Raw genomic sequence first — 19,209 nt, 5'->3', positions numbered from 1 at the left:
ATATAAAAGATAGATCAATGCCTTAGAATTCAACCTCTTCGAGGGGGAAACCTCCTTTACATTACACAACTGAACAATTCTTGGACGATACAAATCAAAAAACCTCCTTTCTATATATAGGAGTCTAAGAGGTCACAATATAACCAAGCCAACCTAACAATAATAATATAAAGGCACAAAAATAACAATAATGGGATTATATGGGGCACACTAATAACAATAAGGGATACAATGACAATAGTAATGTGGGAATCACTAGTATTATAGGAACCTAACATGCCCCTCTCCTTCAAAAAAGTTTTGTCCTCAACGCTTGAGTAGTTTTGGATGCTTCTATATAAAATTCTCATCCTCCCATGTGGAATCCTAGACGGGTAAGTTCTCCCACTTGATGAGATACTCTGAAATTGATCGATTTCATAGCTGTCGAGTTCTTGTTTCTTTGATTGCTTCAGGTTCCAATATCATTTTTCCTTCCTCATCAAGTTTTGGCAATATTGTTTGAACTGGAATCTTGTCACCTATAACCTTCTTTAAGCATGAAACTTGGAAAAGTGGGTGCACTCAGGAAGCTGCAAGAAGATCCAATTTGTATGCCATAGTACCTATCTTTTGAAACACCTTGTACAGACCATAATACTTTGGCGATAATTTATTATCCTTATTAGCTTGCCTGAGGGACATTTGTTTATATGGTTCTATCTGTAGGAATACCCAATCACCTATATCAAAACTTCTTTTGTTGCGATGCTGATCTGACTGATGTTTCATTCTATTCTGCGCCAAGGTGAGGTTATCGTCTAAGAGTTGGAGAACTTGTTGCTGATGCTCAATGTCATCTTCCACTACTTGAACCTTAGAATTTTCTCTTAAATATGATGTGATGGATGTTGGATGATATCCATAAAGTGCCATAAAGGGGGTCATTTTTGTTGCAGTATGGAAGGAAGTGTTATACCACCATTCAGCTAGAGGCAACCATTTGACCCATTATGTCTATTTATCAGATACAAAGCAATGAAGATATCGTTCCAAACATTTGCTTACTATCTCAATTTTCCCATCAGATTGAGTATGATAAGATGAGCTATGAGCTAACTGAGTACCAAGACAAGAAAATAATTTTGTCCAAAAATTTCCAGTGAAAATGGGATCTCTGTCACTTACAATAATCTTTGGGTTTCCATGTAGCTTTTGAATTGTTTCCATAAATGCAGTAGAAATTGTACCTGCTTTAAATGAATGAGATAATACAAAAATGTGCATACATGGTAAGTCTGTAGACTACCACCATGATAACACTCTTTCCTTGGAACTTGGGTAAACCTGTGATAAAATCCAATGAAACCTCCTCCCAACATTGGCTTGGAATTGATAAAGGTTGTAATAGTCATGGGGTCTTAATTGTTTCAACTTTATTTTGTTGGAAAACTAAACATTCCGCTACAAACTTTTGAATATCTGAGTTAAGGCCATCCCAAAAAAAATCCTTCTGAATCATATGGTAGGTTTTTAGAAATCCTGACTGTCCTCCTAAGCGAGAGGTGTGCAATTCCCTAAGAATCTTTTGTTTGAGTTGGGAATTCTTAAATATGTATAACCGATCCTTGTACCATAACGAATCATTTTTCCAACTAAATGTATCAGATGTACTGGGATCTTGTTGTATCTTTTGAATGAGTGCCCACACTTCCTCGTTATTCTTCTATTCATCCCTTGCTGCATTTATCCAATCTAGTTGGATAATAGAAATGGCACAAAGAAATGCTTCGACATCCTCATCCTTTCTTGAGAGTGCATCTCCCACAACATTTTGCTTCCCTTTTTTGTAGATGATTTCAAAGTCATAGCCCAAAATCTTTGTGACCCATTTTTGCTACTCTTCTAAAGTTAATATTTGTTCTAAAAATTATTTAAGACTATCATGATCTGTTTTTACCTTGAAGTGTCTTCTCGGTAGGTAGGGTCTCCATTTCTTAAGTGCATGTAGTATTTCCAACATTTCCTTCTCATAAATAGCTTTGTGTAAATACTTTCCTTTGATTGGATGACTTTCGAAAGCAATGGGTCTTTCTTCTCACATTAAAACAACACCAATTCCATTTCCTGAGGCATCACATTCCACAATAAAGGTTTTTGTGAAGTCCGATGTAGCTAAGACTAGTGCTTGGCACATTGCCTCTTTAAGATGTTCAAAGGCCTTTGTTGCTTCTGGAGTCCATGAGAATGCATCTTTCTTCAATAATATTGTTAGAGGTGCTTCTATTCTCCCATAATTCTTAACAAACTTGCGATAATACCCTGCCAACTCAAGAAATCCTCGTAGAAGCTTTATGGATGTGGGGATTTCCCATTCCTTAATGGTTTTAATTTTGCTAGGGTCTACCTTAACACCTTCATGAGATACAATATGACCTAGATATTCCACCTCTTGTACTCCAAAGAAACATTTGGAGATTTTTGCATATAATTGTTTCTCCTCCAATAGTTTGAGCACCATGTCAACATGTTAGACATGATCCTTCCAAGACTTGATGTAGATTAGTATATCATCAAAAAATACTAACACAAATTTTCTAAGGAAGGGTTTGAAAATGGAATTCATCAAACCTTGAAATGTAGAAGGTGCATTAGTAAGGCCAAAAGGCATGACCAAAAATCCATAATGACCCTCATGAGTTCTAAATGTTGTTTTTGGAATGTCTTCAGTCTTGATTCGGATTTGATGATATCCTGAACAAAGATCAAACTTGGTGAAGTAAATTGATCCATTCAATTCATCCAATAATTCATCAATGATAGGAATGGGAATTTTATATTTAATAGTGAGCTTGTTGAGCTCACTATAATGTGGACACATGCACCATGATCCATCCTTCTTACAAACCAATACTAGTGGAGAAGAGAAAGAACTTTGACTAGGTTGAATTATACCAGCCTCTAGCATTTCTATAACCATACATTCAATTTCACTCTTTTTGAGATAAGGATATTTGTAAGCCCTGATGTTTGGAGGAACACTTCCTGGAATCAAATTGATAGCATGATCATGATCACTAATAGGTGGGAGGCCTTTCAGAGTCTCAAATACCTTGGAATGATTGTCCAAGAAATTTTGGAGATCTGGAGAAATGGATGATTTCGATGTGGGAACCTCTAGTGAACATAATTGTGCAATTATGCCTCATTGTTCTTTCTTTACAAGCTTTTTCATTCTGTTAGAGGTGATTTTCTTTCCCGATTTCCCTGCGATACCCCTTAATTGAACTTCCTTTCCTTCTCCAGAGAATTTCATGAAAATTTCTTGAAAATTAAAAGCTCTTGTACCCAAGGATTGTAGCCATTGGACTCCTAGTACAACATCAACAACACCCATTGGAATGGAAAGCATTGGGCTATTCAATACATATTCTCCCATGGATAGATTAATATTATGGCACTTTCCTGAGTAATTTATGGTTCCTCCACTTGCAACCATCACTTGACACTTTGGTGCTGGATATAGGAAGAAAATCAATGAATAAAATTATGGATACTTCCCGAATCAATCAACACCATTACCTTTTTCTTCTTCATATGCCGTTCTATCTTAATAGTTTGAGGAGTGGTAATTCCAGCCAATGGATTACAAGATATGGTCAAATTCGTTTCTTCTTTTTCTAAGGTTTGTTCCTGGTGTATATCCTCTTCTTTTGACATTTCTTGTTCCTTTTTTTCCTCCTCTTCACAATCTATGTAAAATAATTTCTTCTCGACACACTTATGACTTTTAGTGTATTTTCTATCACAGCTGTAACAAAGCCCTTTCACTCTTTTTTCTTCCAATTGTTGTGGTGTCAACCTTATAGGTTGTGGATGGCTAGGGGTAGCAACACTTCCAACTTTATGATTGTGAGTGGTAGGCTTCCTTGTTGCCATCATTTTGCATTCCATTTTTCTTGCCAACCTGAATGCCTTCTCCAATGAATCTGGTTCCCAAAGGCGAACCTCATGTTGGATGTTATCTTTCAAAGTCCCTATGAACACATCAATCCTACACTCCTCTGGAATATATTTTACCCTTATATTCAATTTTTGGAAGTCCTCAATGTGCTCCATCATTGAACCCTTTTGTTTGAGATTTGTCAATTGGCTAAAAAAAGTGTTTCTTTTTGTATCCTCATAATGTGCTATCATTTCATCCATACAAATATCCCAAGTGACAAATTGTTTATGAGGGCAAAGCCATCGATACCATACAAACTGATTTGCTTTCAAATATAACATTGCAACGCGTACCTTTTGTGTGTTTTGCGCATTATGGAGATCGAAAAATTGCTCCATCTGTAATATCCATGTTCCAGGATCCTTGTCATCAAACTTCCTCATATCGATCTTTGGAACATGGTGGTTCTTTGATCCAATGTTAGAGTCTATGAAATCATGACTAACATTTATTTTGTTCTCGTCAGAGTTTCCTTTACTACCCTTTCGCCATTAGTAAGAATTTCTTGTAGAAACTTTGTCAAATATGTCTTCAAATCTTCCATGCTTGTTTTCAAGTCTGTCTTCAAATATGTCTTCAAATTGTCCATCTTAGCTTCCGCGTTGTCCATCTTAGCTTCCACGCCATCCATCTTAGCTTCCACGTCATTCATCTTAGCTTCTACGCCTTTCTTTAAACCATCCATCTTAGCTTCCATGCCTTCCTTTAAACCATCCATCTTAGCTTCCATGCCTTACATCTTAGCTTCTACGTCTTTCTTTAAACCATTCATCTTAGATTTTGTTACCTTTTGTCCGAGTGACATTTGTTGCACCTGGTCTTGTAATTTTGATATATCATGTTGCATTTCTTGCTCTTCTTCATGAGTCATGCTAGAGCTTTCATGTTGCTTACTAGATGTTTCCATTTTCTTTTTCCAGGGCATCAATTACTGATAATAATGCTTCACTATTCCCTTTGAATTCCTTCAAACTAATTTTTCAAACCAAGCTTATGCAAAAATTTAAAAAAAACTACACACCTTTTTTTTCACTTTGTAGGAGCTTGATATTGAATCTGATGTATTTATGTAATTTTTGATCTCCAAGGTCTGAAATTTCTTCATGCGGTAACCCTTTGAGTAATATTTCTATCTCCATAAGTCTAGTCAAGATTGGATTCTCCAATGAAGAGTTATGCCAAATCTCCCACGATGACCTGAGTATAGACTTATTCAGTAGGGAGAAATTGTACAATGTGCCACGGGTTCGTGTTTCAACCTTAGGTTTTGAAAGTGGTACCCAAAAGACTAAAGCTCGTCCTCTTTCTCCAACTTCTTACAACAATTCAATCTAATGCTGAGAGAGAAATTTATGATGATTTTCCCAAGGTAACCTGTTTGGAATGTAATTCAGGGGTCTTGCAAAAACCCTAACTTCCTCAAATCATATCTCTGAAACTATAGTGAGACAAGATATGAAATTCGGACTCAAGGTTCCACAAGATTTCATCTCAAATGGGATTTTTTTTTTCTTCTGAAACATCGCAGAAAAAAACTATAGCGAAAATTTCACGATGACCTGTTTGGAGCAGTGAAACCCTAGAATCCAAAGCTCTGATACCAAATGTTATGAAACCAGCTCACAAAAAGATAGAAAAGATAGATCAATGCCTTAGAATTCAGCCTCTTCGAGGGGAAAACCTACTTTACAATACAAAAATGAACAATTCTTGTATGATAGAAATGACAAAACCTCCTTTCTATATATAGGAGTCTAAGGGGTCACAATATAACCGAGCTGACTTAATAATAATAATATAAAGGAACAAAAAAAACAATAGTGGGATTCTATGGGGTACAATAATAACAATAAGGGATACAATGACAATATCAATGGGGGAATCACTAGTGTTATAGGGACCTAACAGTAACACTTGGTAAATATGTAAAGTAAAGTAATTGAAGGATTGATTGGATCGGGTACAACTGCTTCAACCACATCACCTATGTATAAGTATGCATGAAGTCTAATAGAAACTTGGTTGAAATTCCTTCCCAAACTCTATTCTTCTTCTTTGTGTATGTGTTTTCTTGTTGTTGCTATCATGTAGCCTAACTTAATATACAAAAACAAGATACATCATAGCAACAACATCAAGAACACACATACATGAAGAATAATAGGGGTTAGGAAGGATTTCCATCCAAGTTTTTATTAGAATTCATACATATGTATACATAGGTGATGTTGTTGGAGCAGTTGTACCTACTGCAACCAATCGCTCATTTAATTTACTTTACATATCTACTAAGTGTTACTCAAATTTACTTAGTGTATTATGTATGATGACACACAAATATGGATGAAGAATATAGGCATCTTCGAGATATCCTTTTGATAGACATGAAGGATATTGCAAGTTTTGGTGATGCCTTTTCGTAATTTAGATTACCATCCACTTTTAGAGTCTTATGAACAATATTTTTCCATCCATTTCAACACAAAATTGTATTTGTTAGACATTGATGAGTCTTAATTTATAACAAGAGTTAGTAGGCACATGTGGAACATGTTAGTAAATCCGCATAGCTACTCCAAGATAAATATTTATTCCTTAAACATTCCAAATGATATTTTGACACTTTTGAAGTAGAATACATTGATCAAATAGCCAGTATGACAGGTGTACAAGTAAATCCAAAGAAAATTGAGGCTATAAAATATCAGTGACATCCTCAAACTCCAAAAATATTACATGTTTTCATAGGAATTATTGGATGCTATCATATTTTTGTTAAAAATTATGGATGATTCATAGCCCTATTTCATGGGAATTTTAGGCCTATGTGTGTCATTATACATAAGACACTAAGTAAATGTGAGTAACACTTGGTAAATATGTAAAGTAAATGCTAGATTGATTGGATCGGGTACAACTTCTTCAATCACATAACCTATCTATAAGTATGAATGAAGTCTAATAAAAACTTGGTTGAAATTCCTTCCCAAAATCTATTCTTCTTCTTCGTCATGTGTGTTCTTTTTATTGCTATGATGTAGCCTAACTTAATATACCGTAACAAACTACATCATAGAAACAACAACAACAAAGCACATACATGACAAACAATAGGGTTTAGGAAGCATTTCCAGCCATGTTTTTATTAGACGTCATACATACTTATAGATAGGTGATGTCATTGGAGTAGTTTTTCCTACTCCAACCAATCCTTCATTTACTTTACTTTAAATATTTACCAAGTGTTACTCACATTTACTTAGCATATTATGTATCATGACACACATATGCCTAAAACGTCCCTACAACATCTCCCCCACCCTTAATGCCTTGCCTGGATCGAGTAAGGATGTAGCAATGTATTGAATCTCTACTTCTTGTAGAAGTATTCTTATTGTACATCAACCATACATATCATTCTGCATATGTAACTTAGCCACAACAATCAACAACTAGATAAGCATATGCACTTATACGAGACTTGCTATGACTTTTACTTGTGTAGTGTCCACTTCTTGCATATCTCAACTATTCAACTCATATGCATTCTCTACACCATATGGATTGCTAGTCCAACCATGAACCATTAGGAAAATCCTCTCCAATTCGGGGGTATCTCTTCTCTTTCTCTATGGATAAGCCCAACACATGACTGTCACTCCTGGGATTTTTTCATTCGTATATAAAATAATTGAAAATATGCCATATTAACCATCCGGCTCTACACCTTTGTCAAAATCCAAGTACCGTTTTTCAACTTCATACTGAGGGTGTTCACTTCATACACTCTCTTTATATCATCATCATGTCCATTCAACTCTTTGTGTTTTTTTCTCACATTGTTACCTACTCGACTTCTAACGCAATTTTTTTTGTCAATGTTGTTGTGTCAAAGTTGTTCTCATGAATGTACCTGTTCTATGCTATATAAATTTTTTATTTTGTTAATGGATTTTGAAATTTTTTATTAGATGAAGGGTACATATCTTAAATAAGACCATGCTCATGGTTTTTACAATCATTGTTGACTGAATACCAATAGATGCTTGTGAGAAGCCAACCAACACCAACATATTTTCAATTTTATTGACTAACTATTTCTGGTTAAATTATATAAACTCCACCATAGGAACCTGACTCTCATATCCTTCATGCTATTTTTATTTTTGTACAAAAATACATAACTTTGACCAATTTAAATCAAGATAAAGGTTGAAATTAAATTTAAACCACACATCATAAACTATTAGCGTAACCATTTTTATCAAGCCAATGTAACAATTTAGTTGTCTCATACCAAGTCCACCCACTTGCTCATTAAACTTCTCTTGCAATCTACCGAAGTTGGCTCCATGAAAAAATTCGATATATCTTATGAAGTTATTGAAATATATGGAACATCAACTAGTAATAATTAAAAAATGGCTGTTTGAAGTAGACCCGTGAGTCAAAGTTGGCTCCATCGACTAAATTAAATTAATCAATTAAGTCAAATGAGTCTCCATCGACTCGAATGAGTCTTCATTGACTAATTCAAAGTCAATCGCCAATAAAATAATGGGGTCAAACATGCTCATTGACCAATTGGAGATGAGGAAGATGCATAGGAATAGTTTAAACTTTTGAAAACCATATCAACAAAATACACTCCCTTTCCAAGCATGTACCTAGTAGCTAGTGCTTTTGGAGGAGCAATCTAAGTCCTTATGAAAAAATGCCTTCCAATTTGTTAGTATTGAACCATGCCATAAAAGAATTCACTTTTTTTGTGATGCGTAATTTTTCAAGGGGCTCATCTTCATCATCTCTTGAATCTTAGAAAACTTGTAAAATTTCAATTGTGTAATTTGAATGTGCCTTAGTAGGGGTATTCAAATATCATTTTATGAACAAAACATCTTCAGAATATCCATTCAATGGAAGAATATTGCAACAAAATCATTTATAATGAGAGTATAGAGGATTTTCCTTGTATTAAATATCAATTTTAAATAACTTTGCTACAAGTTCAATTTGACCCAATGCCTCAAATATTTCTAGGTTCTACTTCAATTTTTGTGTCATGTTGATAATGAAATCACTCATTTTTTAAAGCCAAAATCATATGGAACCACTGTGTGGACTTCATTCATTACTTTTCCATTTAGATATGTACTCGATCAATGTGAATTTAAGGGTGAATTTGATACATTGATAGTATGGTGAAATGTGACCAGTAAATTGATTGGTACATCCAACTTCATAAGTGCACATCAATACGTCGATGGTGGAATTATTCCAAATAATTGAAGAGATTGATTAGTCGACCAACTTTACATTCAAGGTGCATCAAATATTTTTCTTGTTAACCAATTCAAGTCTATATAGAGCTCCATTTGATAGACCAATCAATTTGAACATATTTTCTTCCTCTTTTATGCAGTGGTATCACAACTGTAAATCAATGAGCAATGAATTCACAGGTCCTTGGTCTCACATTTTCCTTCAACTTTGATCCATGAGCATGAACTCCCCCATGTGCGAATTCTTCAAGAAATTTCCATGAACATTCATGATCATTATTTTGAATTTGTAATTTTCCATAGAGTCTTCACATTCACAATCAAATTTCCAATGCAAACAAGTTTTTTTCGCGAAAAACATATTTGTTGGGCATATCATTAGTTGCATATTAATCTTTTTAGTTTTTTTCTTTTTTTGCAGGTTTAATCCACTCCCTCGCTTTTGTTGTTGTAATCTCCCAACCAAATGAAGGAGGAAATTATGCCACATGTTATAAGCCTAACTGAACATACAAGAATATGCTACATCATGGCAACAAGAAGAACACACATACACTAAGAATACTAGAGTTTGGGAAGGAATTCCAACCAAGTTTCTATTAGACTTCATGTATACTTATACATAGGTGATGTAGTTGGAGAGGTTGTACTTGATCAAACAAATCCATCATTTACTTTATTTTACATATTTACCAAGTGTTACTGATTGTAACAATTATGTGACTGCAACTTGGGAAAGTCCATTTATGAGAAATAGAGGATGACCACCCCTCATGTCATTGATACAAAGCACCAATATTTTTTGGGTAGAATTTTTTAGATTGAGATAGACTATCATATCCTATATCACATTCCAAGGCATTGGTTGCCCTCACTAAAGATGCACAAGTCAGTCAATCAAATGTTAGATTATGATTGTGAGGTCAAATCTAATAAGGGAAAGGAGAAAGTAGTAATCGATGCTTTGTCTAGGAAGTATGGTGAGGAAGGTTCACCTTTTTCCTTATCCTTATCGACACCATATTGGATTATAGAGGTATAATAAGAATGGTTTTCTATGGACAAGGTGATTCAAGTTATTCAATGACTCAAGGAGAATCCAATTCCCCTATAGGTTATACTTGGAAATGAGACATCTTACGGTATAGAGGGAGTATAAATTTAGCACAAAATTTTATTTTAAAGGAACTAGTAATATAAGAATTGCATTCATGTACTTTAGTGGGAACAATAGCACAAGCTAGGAAGGACCATTGTGAGTGCCCAAGAAAAAACCCTAGCTATTCAAGACCAAATTATAAATAAATTATGATAAAATTTATCACATTTTTTAAAATATCTCAAAGGAGATCATTAAATCTTCAAAATAGTCCTTCATTTTTATATCAATTCATGCCTATGAAGTCATAAAGTGGGATTTAGAAGATAATACATGGTAAGGGATATTAAAGGGAGATTTCGGTGATACATACATGGAAAGAGACTCAAAATAATATTTAAAAGGGTACAAAGTTGTTTAACAATGTTAAAAAGTATTATAATAATTTATATTATTCTTATAGTTTTAAGGGCTAGCTTAATTGGTCAAGTTCTCGTCACTAAAAGTTCTTTTTTTTGGGAGGTCATGGGGTTAACTCTCCTTGACGTTCAGTATTTTTATTTTATTTTTCGATTTAGCCATCATTTTTAACTTGATCATAAATTTTATTTGTCATACTTTAAAACTTATATGGTTTGGAGGTACTTCCTTTCAAGTGGATATGTTTCCTCAAAAAATAATATCATTATTATTTTACTTTTCGATTTAGTCATCAAGTTTAAATTGATCATCAATTTTATTTGTCATAGTTGTTTTATGTTTTCAAGGTTTTTTAGATATATCTTCCAATCAAATTTTCCCAAACTCTAGTACAAATTTGTTGGAATCATAAGTTTTATCTATGAACTCTACACAATTCGAGTACCCCAAAAATTTTCGAAGGCACTAAATCCATTTATGCATTTAAAAATGAGTTTTGAATAACATGTGTATCTCCCTAGATATTTCCTCAAAAAAAATATCACTATTATTATTATTATTATTATTATTATTATTTCATTTGGCCATCATTTTTAATTTCATAATCAATTTTACTTGTCATACTTTAAAACTTGTATATTTTGGAGGCATTTTAGACACATTTTCCAATCAAATTTCCCAAACTCCAGTGGAAATAATATTCTAGAGTTGAATCAATTTATACATTTAAAAATGAATTTTAAACATAAAAACGAGATTTGACCAAACATTGTTTTATTGATCCCAACTAAAAATTTGGAAACGTAAAATAATTCAACCATAACATTTTATTTTAGATTTAGATGTTCAATTTAAAATGGGAAATACTATTTAATAACTTTCAAACATTAAAAACATTATTTTAAATATTCAAAACTTTATATTTTTATTTCTACTATTATTTTAATAAATTTAATATCAAAATTTATTTTAATTAAATATTATAAAGATGGAATGGATATAAAGTAAGCAGTGTACCAAGGAATTGATTTTATGACTTATTTCTGGTCATATACAACTCTCAATCACCCAAAATTACCTATCAAATTATTTTAAAGGTAAGTAAATAAAGTAGAATTTATATTATTTTAATAAAATTAAATATATTATTATAATTATTTTTTTTAAATAAAAATTGCGGAATGTCACATTAAGAAAGATATAATATAGGTAATAACAAATATAAAAATAGTGTTTATTGAATGTATAGTGTTTGTGCAATGTTTTGTAGTTCTTTCCTCGTATGTTAAGAGGTTATTTTTCTTAAAAGTTTGTTTTTTTTTAAATTCTCGGGTACAAAAAGATATTAATTAGAAATTGATTAGAAAGAAAAATATAGAAATAGAGCATAATTATTAATAGTGAGTTGTAATTCCTATTTAAGTTGAGAAAAAGTTAGAATGGAGTGATGTCCCAAGAGGATATTCACTTTTACTCTATAGTTTATTTGGTGTTAATTATACTTGTTTTCGTGAAGGATCTGGAGCATTTTTAGGATTTTGGAAAAATCATTTTTTTTTTATAAGTGATTTTATATCAATTAGATTTCTTTTTCCTTATGAGATGAGGGGAGGGATTTATAGCATTTTTCAAGATTTTGGAAAAGGAAAATGATCTACAAATATTTAGAGGGGACATACACTTCTGAATATTTTTCTTTTTCCTCTTCTTGATCTGATCTTCTTTCTTTCTCCTTTGTTTCATCTAGTTCCTCTTCTTCCTTCTCTAACTCCGTCTCATTCTCTTCATCATCCTCTACTTAATTTTCTTCTATTGGGGATTGGTTTATGCATATTTGAGAAATGGATCTATGTTGTTATTAGGATGAGCTGATCAAGAGTTGGGTTCTATTATTGGTCCATTTTCCTTTTCAATTTCTTTTTCCATGTCTTAGAGATTTACTAAACCATCTAGATTCCCAACAATGTTGAATTGATTATTTCTTGAAGTGGGAACACCCTCTTAGTGGGGCCTTGATAAGGTTTCCCCTTACACTAATAATTTATGCACTTGCTATAAACCTTCCGGAACTTAGGTTCTTTTCTTGATTGCTGCATTGAGCGAGGTTGTTTCTCTCGGGATTTTGGATAACATTTGGGAAAGTGTCCAGAAGAATGACATGCATTGCACTTAAAAAAAATATGCTCATAATATATTGTGTAATGGTGGCTTTAATCGTTTATATAAATCTGTAAAAACTATAATATTCCTTTCTCTAAATTCACCTCCATGCATATTCTTGCATGATAAAATTAATTTCCTTTTGGCTCTACTCAATCAATGAGTCAATCTGGTTTGTTTCCAATATCGGTAAGGGAGAAATCATGCTAAAACATTAGAGAGAGACGGAACAATCTAAGCTAGAATGGGGTATTTTTATTTCCTCTTTCCAATTGAAGTTAAGGGACCTTGGAGACAAATGATGTCCCCTAGATGTCATAAAATATGGACCAGAGCAAAAGATTAAATCTTACACTTGTTCACTGAGATAGAGAAAAAAAGCATTGGCTAGAAGAAAATGATAATTATTGTCATTAATCTTGGAGAACCATTGCTTAGCTACCCAATTTTTCACAACTTGTAGACTATGTGAGGGGCCTATAAAATTTCAAATTAGAGCATGCTCATACAAAGTGATGGATTCCTTTCTTGGCTTCGGAAATGACGATCTAGCTAAGGGATAACTTCCAATTGTATTTCAAATCTTATTTGTTATTTATATTTCTTTTTTGGTATTGGGACTAAACCAAAGAGACAAAAACCTCCATTTCTCAGGTTTTGGCATTTCCCATTCTTCCTCAAATGAATGTCACAACTTCAACTAGAGGTGTTGGTTAGTGTCAACAATTCTGTGATGACATCAAACTCTACTATAGACAATCTCATGGATGTGAGAACATAGACCCATATGCTAGTGAAAGGTTTTCTTTAATAGGAAGTGATGCCTTTGCTCTAGCAATTTGATTATCATAACTTCAATTAAGGTGGTAGAGGTCCTTTATTCTAGCAATATCCTAATGTTCCCTTAAAAGTTCATATATAAAAAATAAACAGCCTCTTTCTCTTTACCTTATAACCTATTATTCTTATTATTTAACCAAAATTTTATTTTAACAAAAATAACTAAACTTTAACTTACAACATACCTTTACGGTTTAAACTAGCAATTGTCCCAAAAGGTACAAAGAGAGGCTGATAGATTTATGAAGTTGGAATTGTTGAATTTTTATAAAAGGTCGGGCCACCTTCTCAACTGCTATTGATATTGTACAGTTTATTAAATCTGAAATAGAGTAAAAGATATAGGAGACAGAACAGACTGGGAATGTAATTTCTTTATATTGGAAGTGAGAAAGAGAACAAAGCAGCATGTCAAAGCAGAAATACTTAAAGAAAACCACAAGACTTTTTATTCATTCACATGTATTTAAAAATGCTGACACGACTGAAACAAAAAAGAAGAGAATTTGAAAATTTCATGTAAATGTATTCTAATTTAAAAACAAACAACTAACCACTCTATAAATGTCATTGCAGAAGCCCATGTAAGGTATACATATTCCTATATAACATATTTGAAAACAAAAACAAAGATAACTTAACGTGAGTAGCATAACATCTGGCATTCCATAAACAATAGAAACCACACTCAAAAGGCCAAATCTATGTAAACTGAGTTTCTATTAAAGTTGTAGGTACAGAAACACTTATGACACTCCATAACTATGCATCATGTCTGGTGGAACATACTAGACTTATTACAATTGAATACTTCTAAATATTTTACATGGTATTGTGTGTTTATCACAAGCAATTATACAGGAGATAGTTACATGCTTTGCAATGAATTTTTTGAAATTTTACATATGCTCTACACATAGAGACATGTTTGGTAGGTAATAACTAAACATATATACAATGAAAGTATTCTTTGGCTTCTAAACATATGTACAATAAGAGCATTCTATTACATATAGATGTAATTGACAATGAGCAGCTATATATGCATGATGGGGCATGGCATCGGCAACAGAGTTGTTCTTGCAATTGACATTGCATTTTCCTGTGTGTGTCACTTTCATGGATGTGAATTATTATCTTGAGTATTTCTTTTACCTTCTTTAACAATTCAATGGTTGGACGAAAATGGTAAAGAGGAAATGTTTGTTGGGGCAGGATGCTGAATTTCTTGGCAATACTTATACAACAATCATAAATAGCCTATATTCATACATGTTTCCATCAAAAAAGAAAACATTGTAAGTGACAATGGATGTGTTTGACGAAAGCATGCTTTTAAAGCGCTGAAGTAAAATAAATAAATTTTTAAAGAAATTTCTAAATTGCAGTGAATGTTAGACCTTGCTGTTCTTGGCAGGAAATATTTTGTTTGAATATTTGAAATAAAATAAATGATTTCAAACTAATATAAAATCATATGAGGTTAAATGTAATAGAAAGCAAATGTATGTGAAATTTGGTTATTGCAGCAAGTGGTGTTTACCATGTGGGTAATTCTGGAAAATAGGTTGTATGATTGGCTAGAGTATATTCTCCTGCATAGATTTTGATGCAAGCAATGATTCCTCTTGTTGTCTACGCTTAAGGTATGGATTCTCGTGCATTTGTGCAATGTGTGAGAATGGGAATGCTGGATTGATTTGAATGTCTACCAATGACCGCACTCTTGAAATTGTAGTGAACGTTAGCCCTTGTCATTCTTTGGTGCCGATGTCTATTGTTGCTTTGTCCAATGTCATTCCTTGTGACTTGTGTATCGTTAAAGCCCATGCCATTTGAAGTGGTATCTGACAACATGCACCCCTTGTGATGGGAGAAATGGGTACATATGTTGGGTGTGAAATGTCCCATGGTGTTCCTTTGTATTGTATAAAGTCGACAACCACGAAAAATGGTAATTCTGGGGGCTTTGAACCAATAGAATAAAATATTGAGATGACCTTCCCAAGTGCGCCATTGACGAGGCCTGCATGTACCAATAAGTTTCTGGTGAGCATAACTTTTTGTTCATCGCATAAGAGCACTTTTGCAGGCAAATGCTCATCTTCTGTTGTAGTAGGAGTTTTCTGCCTTTGTTGTTCTGCAGAGCAAAGCACTACTGGGATGTTCAATTTTTTAAGCATTTTCTTATTATGCAAAACAACTGAGTTGTTTATTGCATATAGGTGCATGGATTCTTCAAATGTGCATTGCTCTTCATGTGTAAGAGACGAACTTGTTCTTGAAATTAGGTGTTTCCAATCTTCAAGTGTAGATATTCCATTTCTAAGATTTGCGAGTATTTGCCGGAAAGCAACTTGGGATGGGCTAGCTCCTTGTTGACGAAAAACAGTTGAAAGTGTTATGAATATGTCAAAGTTGCGCCAAAGTGCAGTGCCACGCGATGTCCCAGTGTATAAAGGAATGTCTTTTACAGGTGGTAGCTGACCTAAATCTCTGACAAGGATAATTGAGTGATTACCAAATGGTGCGTTTCGGTGAAGAGGGAATGCCTCTCTTAGACGATCGTCAATGCGAGTAAGCATTCTTGGACCAATGAAGCTCATTTCATCAATGAGAATGTACTCTACATGATGGAGTTGCTCTTGCAATTGTAGGAGTGGTTGGCCTTCAAGAGGATGCATTGTTTGGATAGGGATACGAAGGGCGGAATGAATTGTGAGGGAATTTATGTTGAAAGCTGCAATGCCTGTTGGTGAAAGTAACAACAAAGGGTTTTTGTTTGCTGGTGAGTTTTCCACAAATGCATGGTGCAGACATTTAATCAAATGGGATTTTCCTGTCCCAGCTGTTCCTTGTATGATGATTTTGCGTGGGGGTTTTGGAGAAGGGGTATTAAAGTGTGAAAAATAGTGGTGAAGGCTATGTTTTGGGTAGGAGATAATGTGTGATCTTGGGGGAGGTTGGAAAAAGAATGATGTTGGTTTTGAATCATTGAGCGGTTGAATTCAACGAAATTTATGGCAGTTTCTTGCAAGTGGGGAGGGATAGTATTATGTGACCAATTGTGGTTGGCATCAAAGTTGCGGTAACCAATCATGTCAAGGTCATTAATTGCAATATTGTAACCTGGGTGCAGCTAAGAGAGGATTTGCCATTCATTCATCTGCATGGAATCAGGAGGGATGTCGGGGGTAGTTTGATCTTCAGTATGTGGGGTTTGTCGGTTTTCAATTTCTCGATGGACATGCCATGGTGTATATGTACCCTTTTTTTGTTCCCATTGTGCAATAATTTCTGCATCAGTTGAACCAATATCATTGGGGAGTGTTTGGAAGGGGAAATACAATAGTAATTCAGTCCAGCAAAAGGTGGCATAAGAAGGATCATCAGAGGAAGGAATGACATTGTAACGGGGCAATACATGTACAATCATTGGTGGGAATATGTGTTTCCATTGGTTTTTTTTTCGCTGGGAAGAATATGACCATGAGCGTGAAGCTTCAAGGAGGGGAAGTGATTCCAATGAGACAGGCCTGTTCATGTATGCAAGGATAAAGTTTGGTGTCAAACCAGGGTTCTCAGTATCTTATGAAATGCATTTGAAAACAGTCTTGTTGACATTCAAAGACCGAAATGTACGACTGCTGAGAGAAAGAGGTAGCTTTTGTAACATATGGCATATTTCTTGTGCTTTAATGTCTCTATCTGCAATGGTTTCTGTAAGGAGTTTTCTGATAACAACAACAGTAGGTGCTTCTGGAATGGCACTTTGTGATAGTCGTGATAGCATTTGATGGTAGCTCTCAGATCTTGTTTTTGATTTTGCTGCATATTTTGAAATACATTTTAACACAGCATGGTGAGAAAGGACTGGTTGGCAATCAACATTTGCTCTCCAAATAGAGAGTAGATCGGCATTGTGAATATTCAATATTTCATCATTGCGTGCAGGGACATAGGTTTTATGACCTTTATCATCAATGAAAAGTGAAGATGTGGACTTCAACTCCCACGGTACTCCATACTGGCAGCTAAGTACATTGTCTTTCTTGCGAAGACAAGAAGACTCATGACACTTTGTATGACGTTGAATGCGGTTGACAAGCTCTGTATAGTCTTCAAACTCATTGGATGTGAATATTGATGCTCTGTCAAGAAGACATGGGTTATGAATTGTTGATTGGTGAAGTGGAATATTTCGGTGTTCTACTTGACGTGGATTCCAGGCAGTTACGTAGTGGTCGAAATATTTATGTGCATTAGCAATTTCTAATGCATTGTTCCAGTCAATTGTGTCCATGTTTGGTGCATTTTGCAGCCAGAGGAAGCCATGAATGTGTGCAGATCCTCTATGTTGCCATTCGTATCTAAATATAATATGAAGGTAAAATCTCGTTAAAACATACATATGCAATGTAGAAAATTAATGTAGAAGGAAATGGATATTAAAAAATACCTGCACCAATAGTCTACTGCATGGAGGCCTTTTTGCAGGATTTCTTCGAGAAAAACTGTAAATCTGCAATGCATATATTGGGCTGTTAGATGTGGGTTGTTAATTATGTTTTGTATTTTCCATTGGAAGTGGTTGACTGAATTGGAAGGAACACTGGCAGGCATGATCATGTGCAAGTCATGCCATTTAGTATCAGCTGCACTGAGAGTGAAAAAGAATGTTGAACTTCCTATTTGCGTGATCAAGTCAGTCAGCTCAGATCGTCGTCTGTTCCAGAAAGACCATGTTCCCCGTAGGCCTGAACCGAACCGCATTACTTGCTCTGGCAATCTTGAATCTGGACAGTCACGAAGACACTGTCGTAGGTCTGAAACCATCGTTGGCAAGTTGTACTCGATGTACTTTTTCACAAAAACACTAGCAGTAGTTTGGCTACGATGGCGCATTAGAATGTTATAAAGATAGTAGCGGAATCTTGGGTGTTGGCCAAATCCGTTATCATGGTAGTCCATCAAGTGTAAAGCATATTCATGCATCTCAACTTTTGTAAGTCTTGGTTGCACGATCATGGCAATGCCTATAGGGAAGAGTGTGGGGAATGCCATGGCAAAGAGGCCTATGGTGTTGTATTCATTCATAGCTGGTAAAGATATTGGAGGCCAATTGATAGAGCTTGTTGAATTTGAATGGGTCAAGTGCAAATAATTACAAATGTGCTCAAGCTCAGTACTTGAATTTGGGAGTATTGGAACAAAAGAAGAGGGTTGGATTTCTAATGGAGGTAGCATGACATCAGTATCATAAGTAGAATCAATATTGGTTTGATGGGGTTCAAAAGAGGAGGTGGTTACATTATGGAGAAGAGAAGAAATATCGGTAGGGTGATTTGGTAGTGCAAAAATAGCAAATGAATTGAATTGAACATCACAGTAATAAGGGCCATTTTTTGTTTTGTATTCAAGGG

At 34.4% G+C, this 19,209-nt stretch overlaps 1 protein-coding gene across 1 annotated transcript; it reads right to left on the bottom strand.

The window, feature by feature from the left end:
- Positions 1-17,375: 17,375 nt before the first annotated feature.
- LOC149263732 (uncharacterized) lies at positions 17,376-18,883 on the bottom strand. The gene is made up of 2 exons (XM_089390077.1): positions 18,246-18,883; positions 17,376-18,156 (listed from the first exon to the last, which is right to left on the bottom strand). Exons 1-2 carry the CDS (start codon positions 18,881-18,883, stop codon positions 17,376-17,378), a joined length of 1,419 nt encoding a protein of 472 aa, XP_089246203.1.
- Between the last annotated feature and the right edge of the window lie 326 nt (positions 18,884-19,209).

This window comes from Pinus tabuliformis, chromosome 6 (genome assembly GCF_031772625.1).
Source record: "Pinus tabuliformis cultivar Carrire ecotype Pingquan chromosome 6, CPIR1, whole genome shotgun sequence".
NCBI lineage: Eukaryota > Viridiplantae > Streptophyta > Pinopsida > Pinales > Pinaceae > Pinus > Pinus tabuliformis.
Note: the sequence above shows the minus strand (reverse complement) of the source record. Positions and strands in the feature narration are given on the sequence as shown.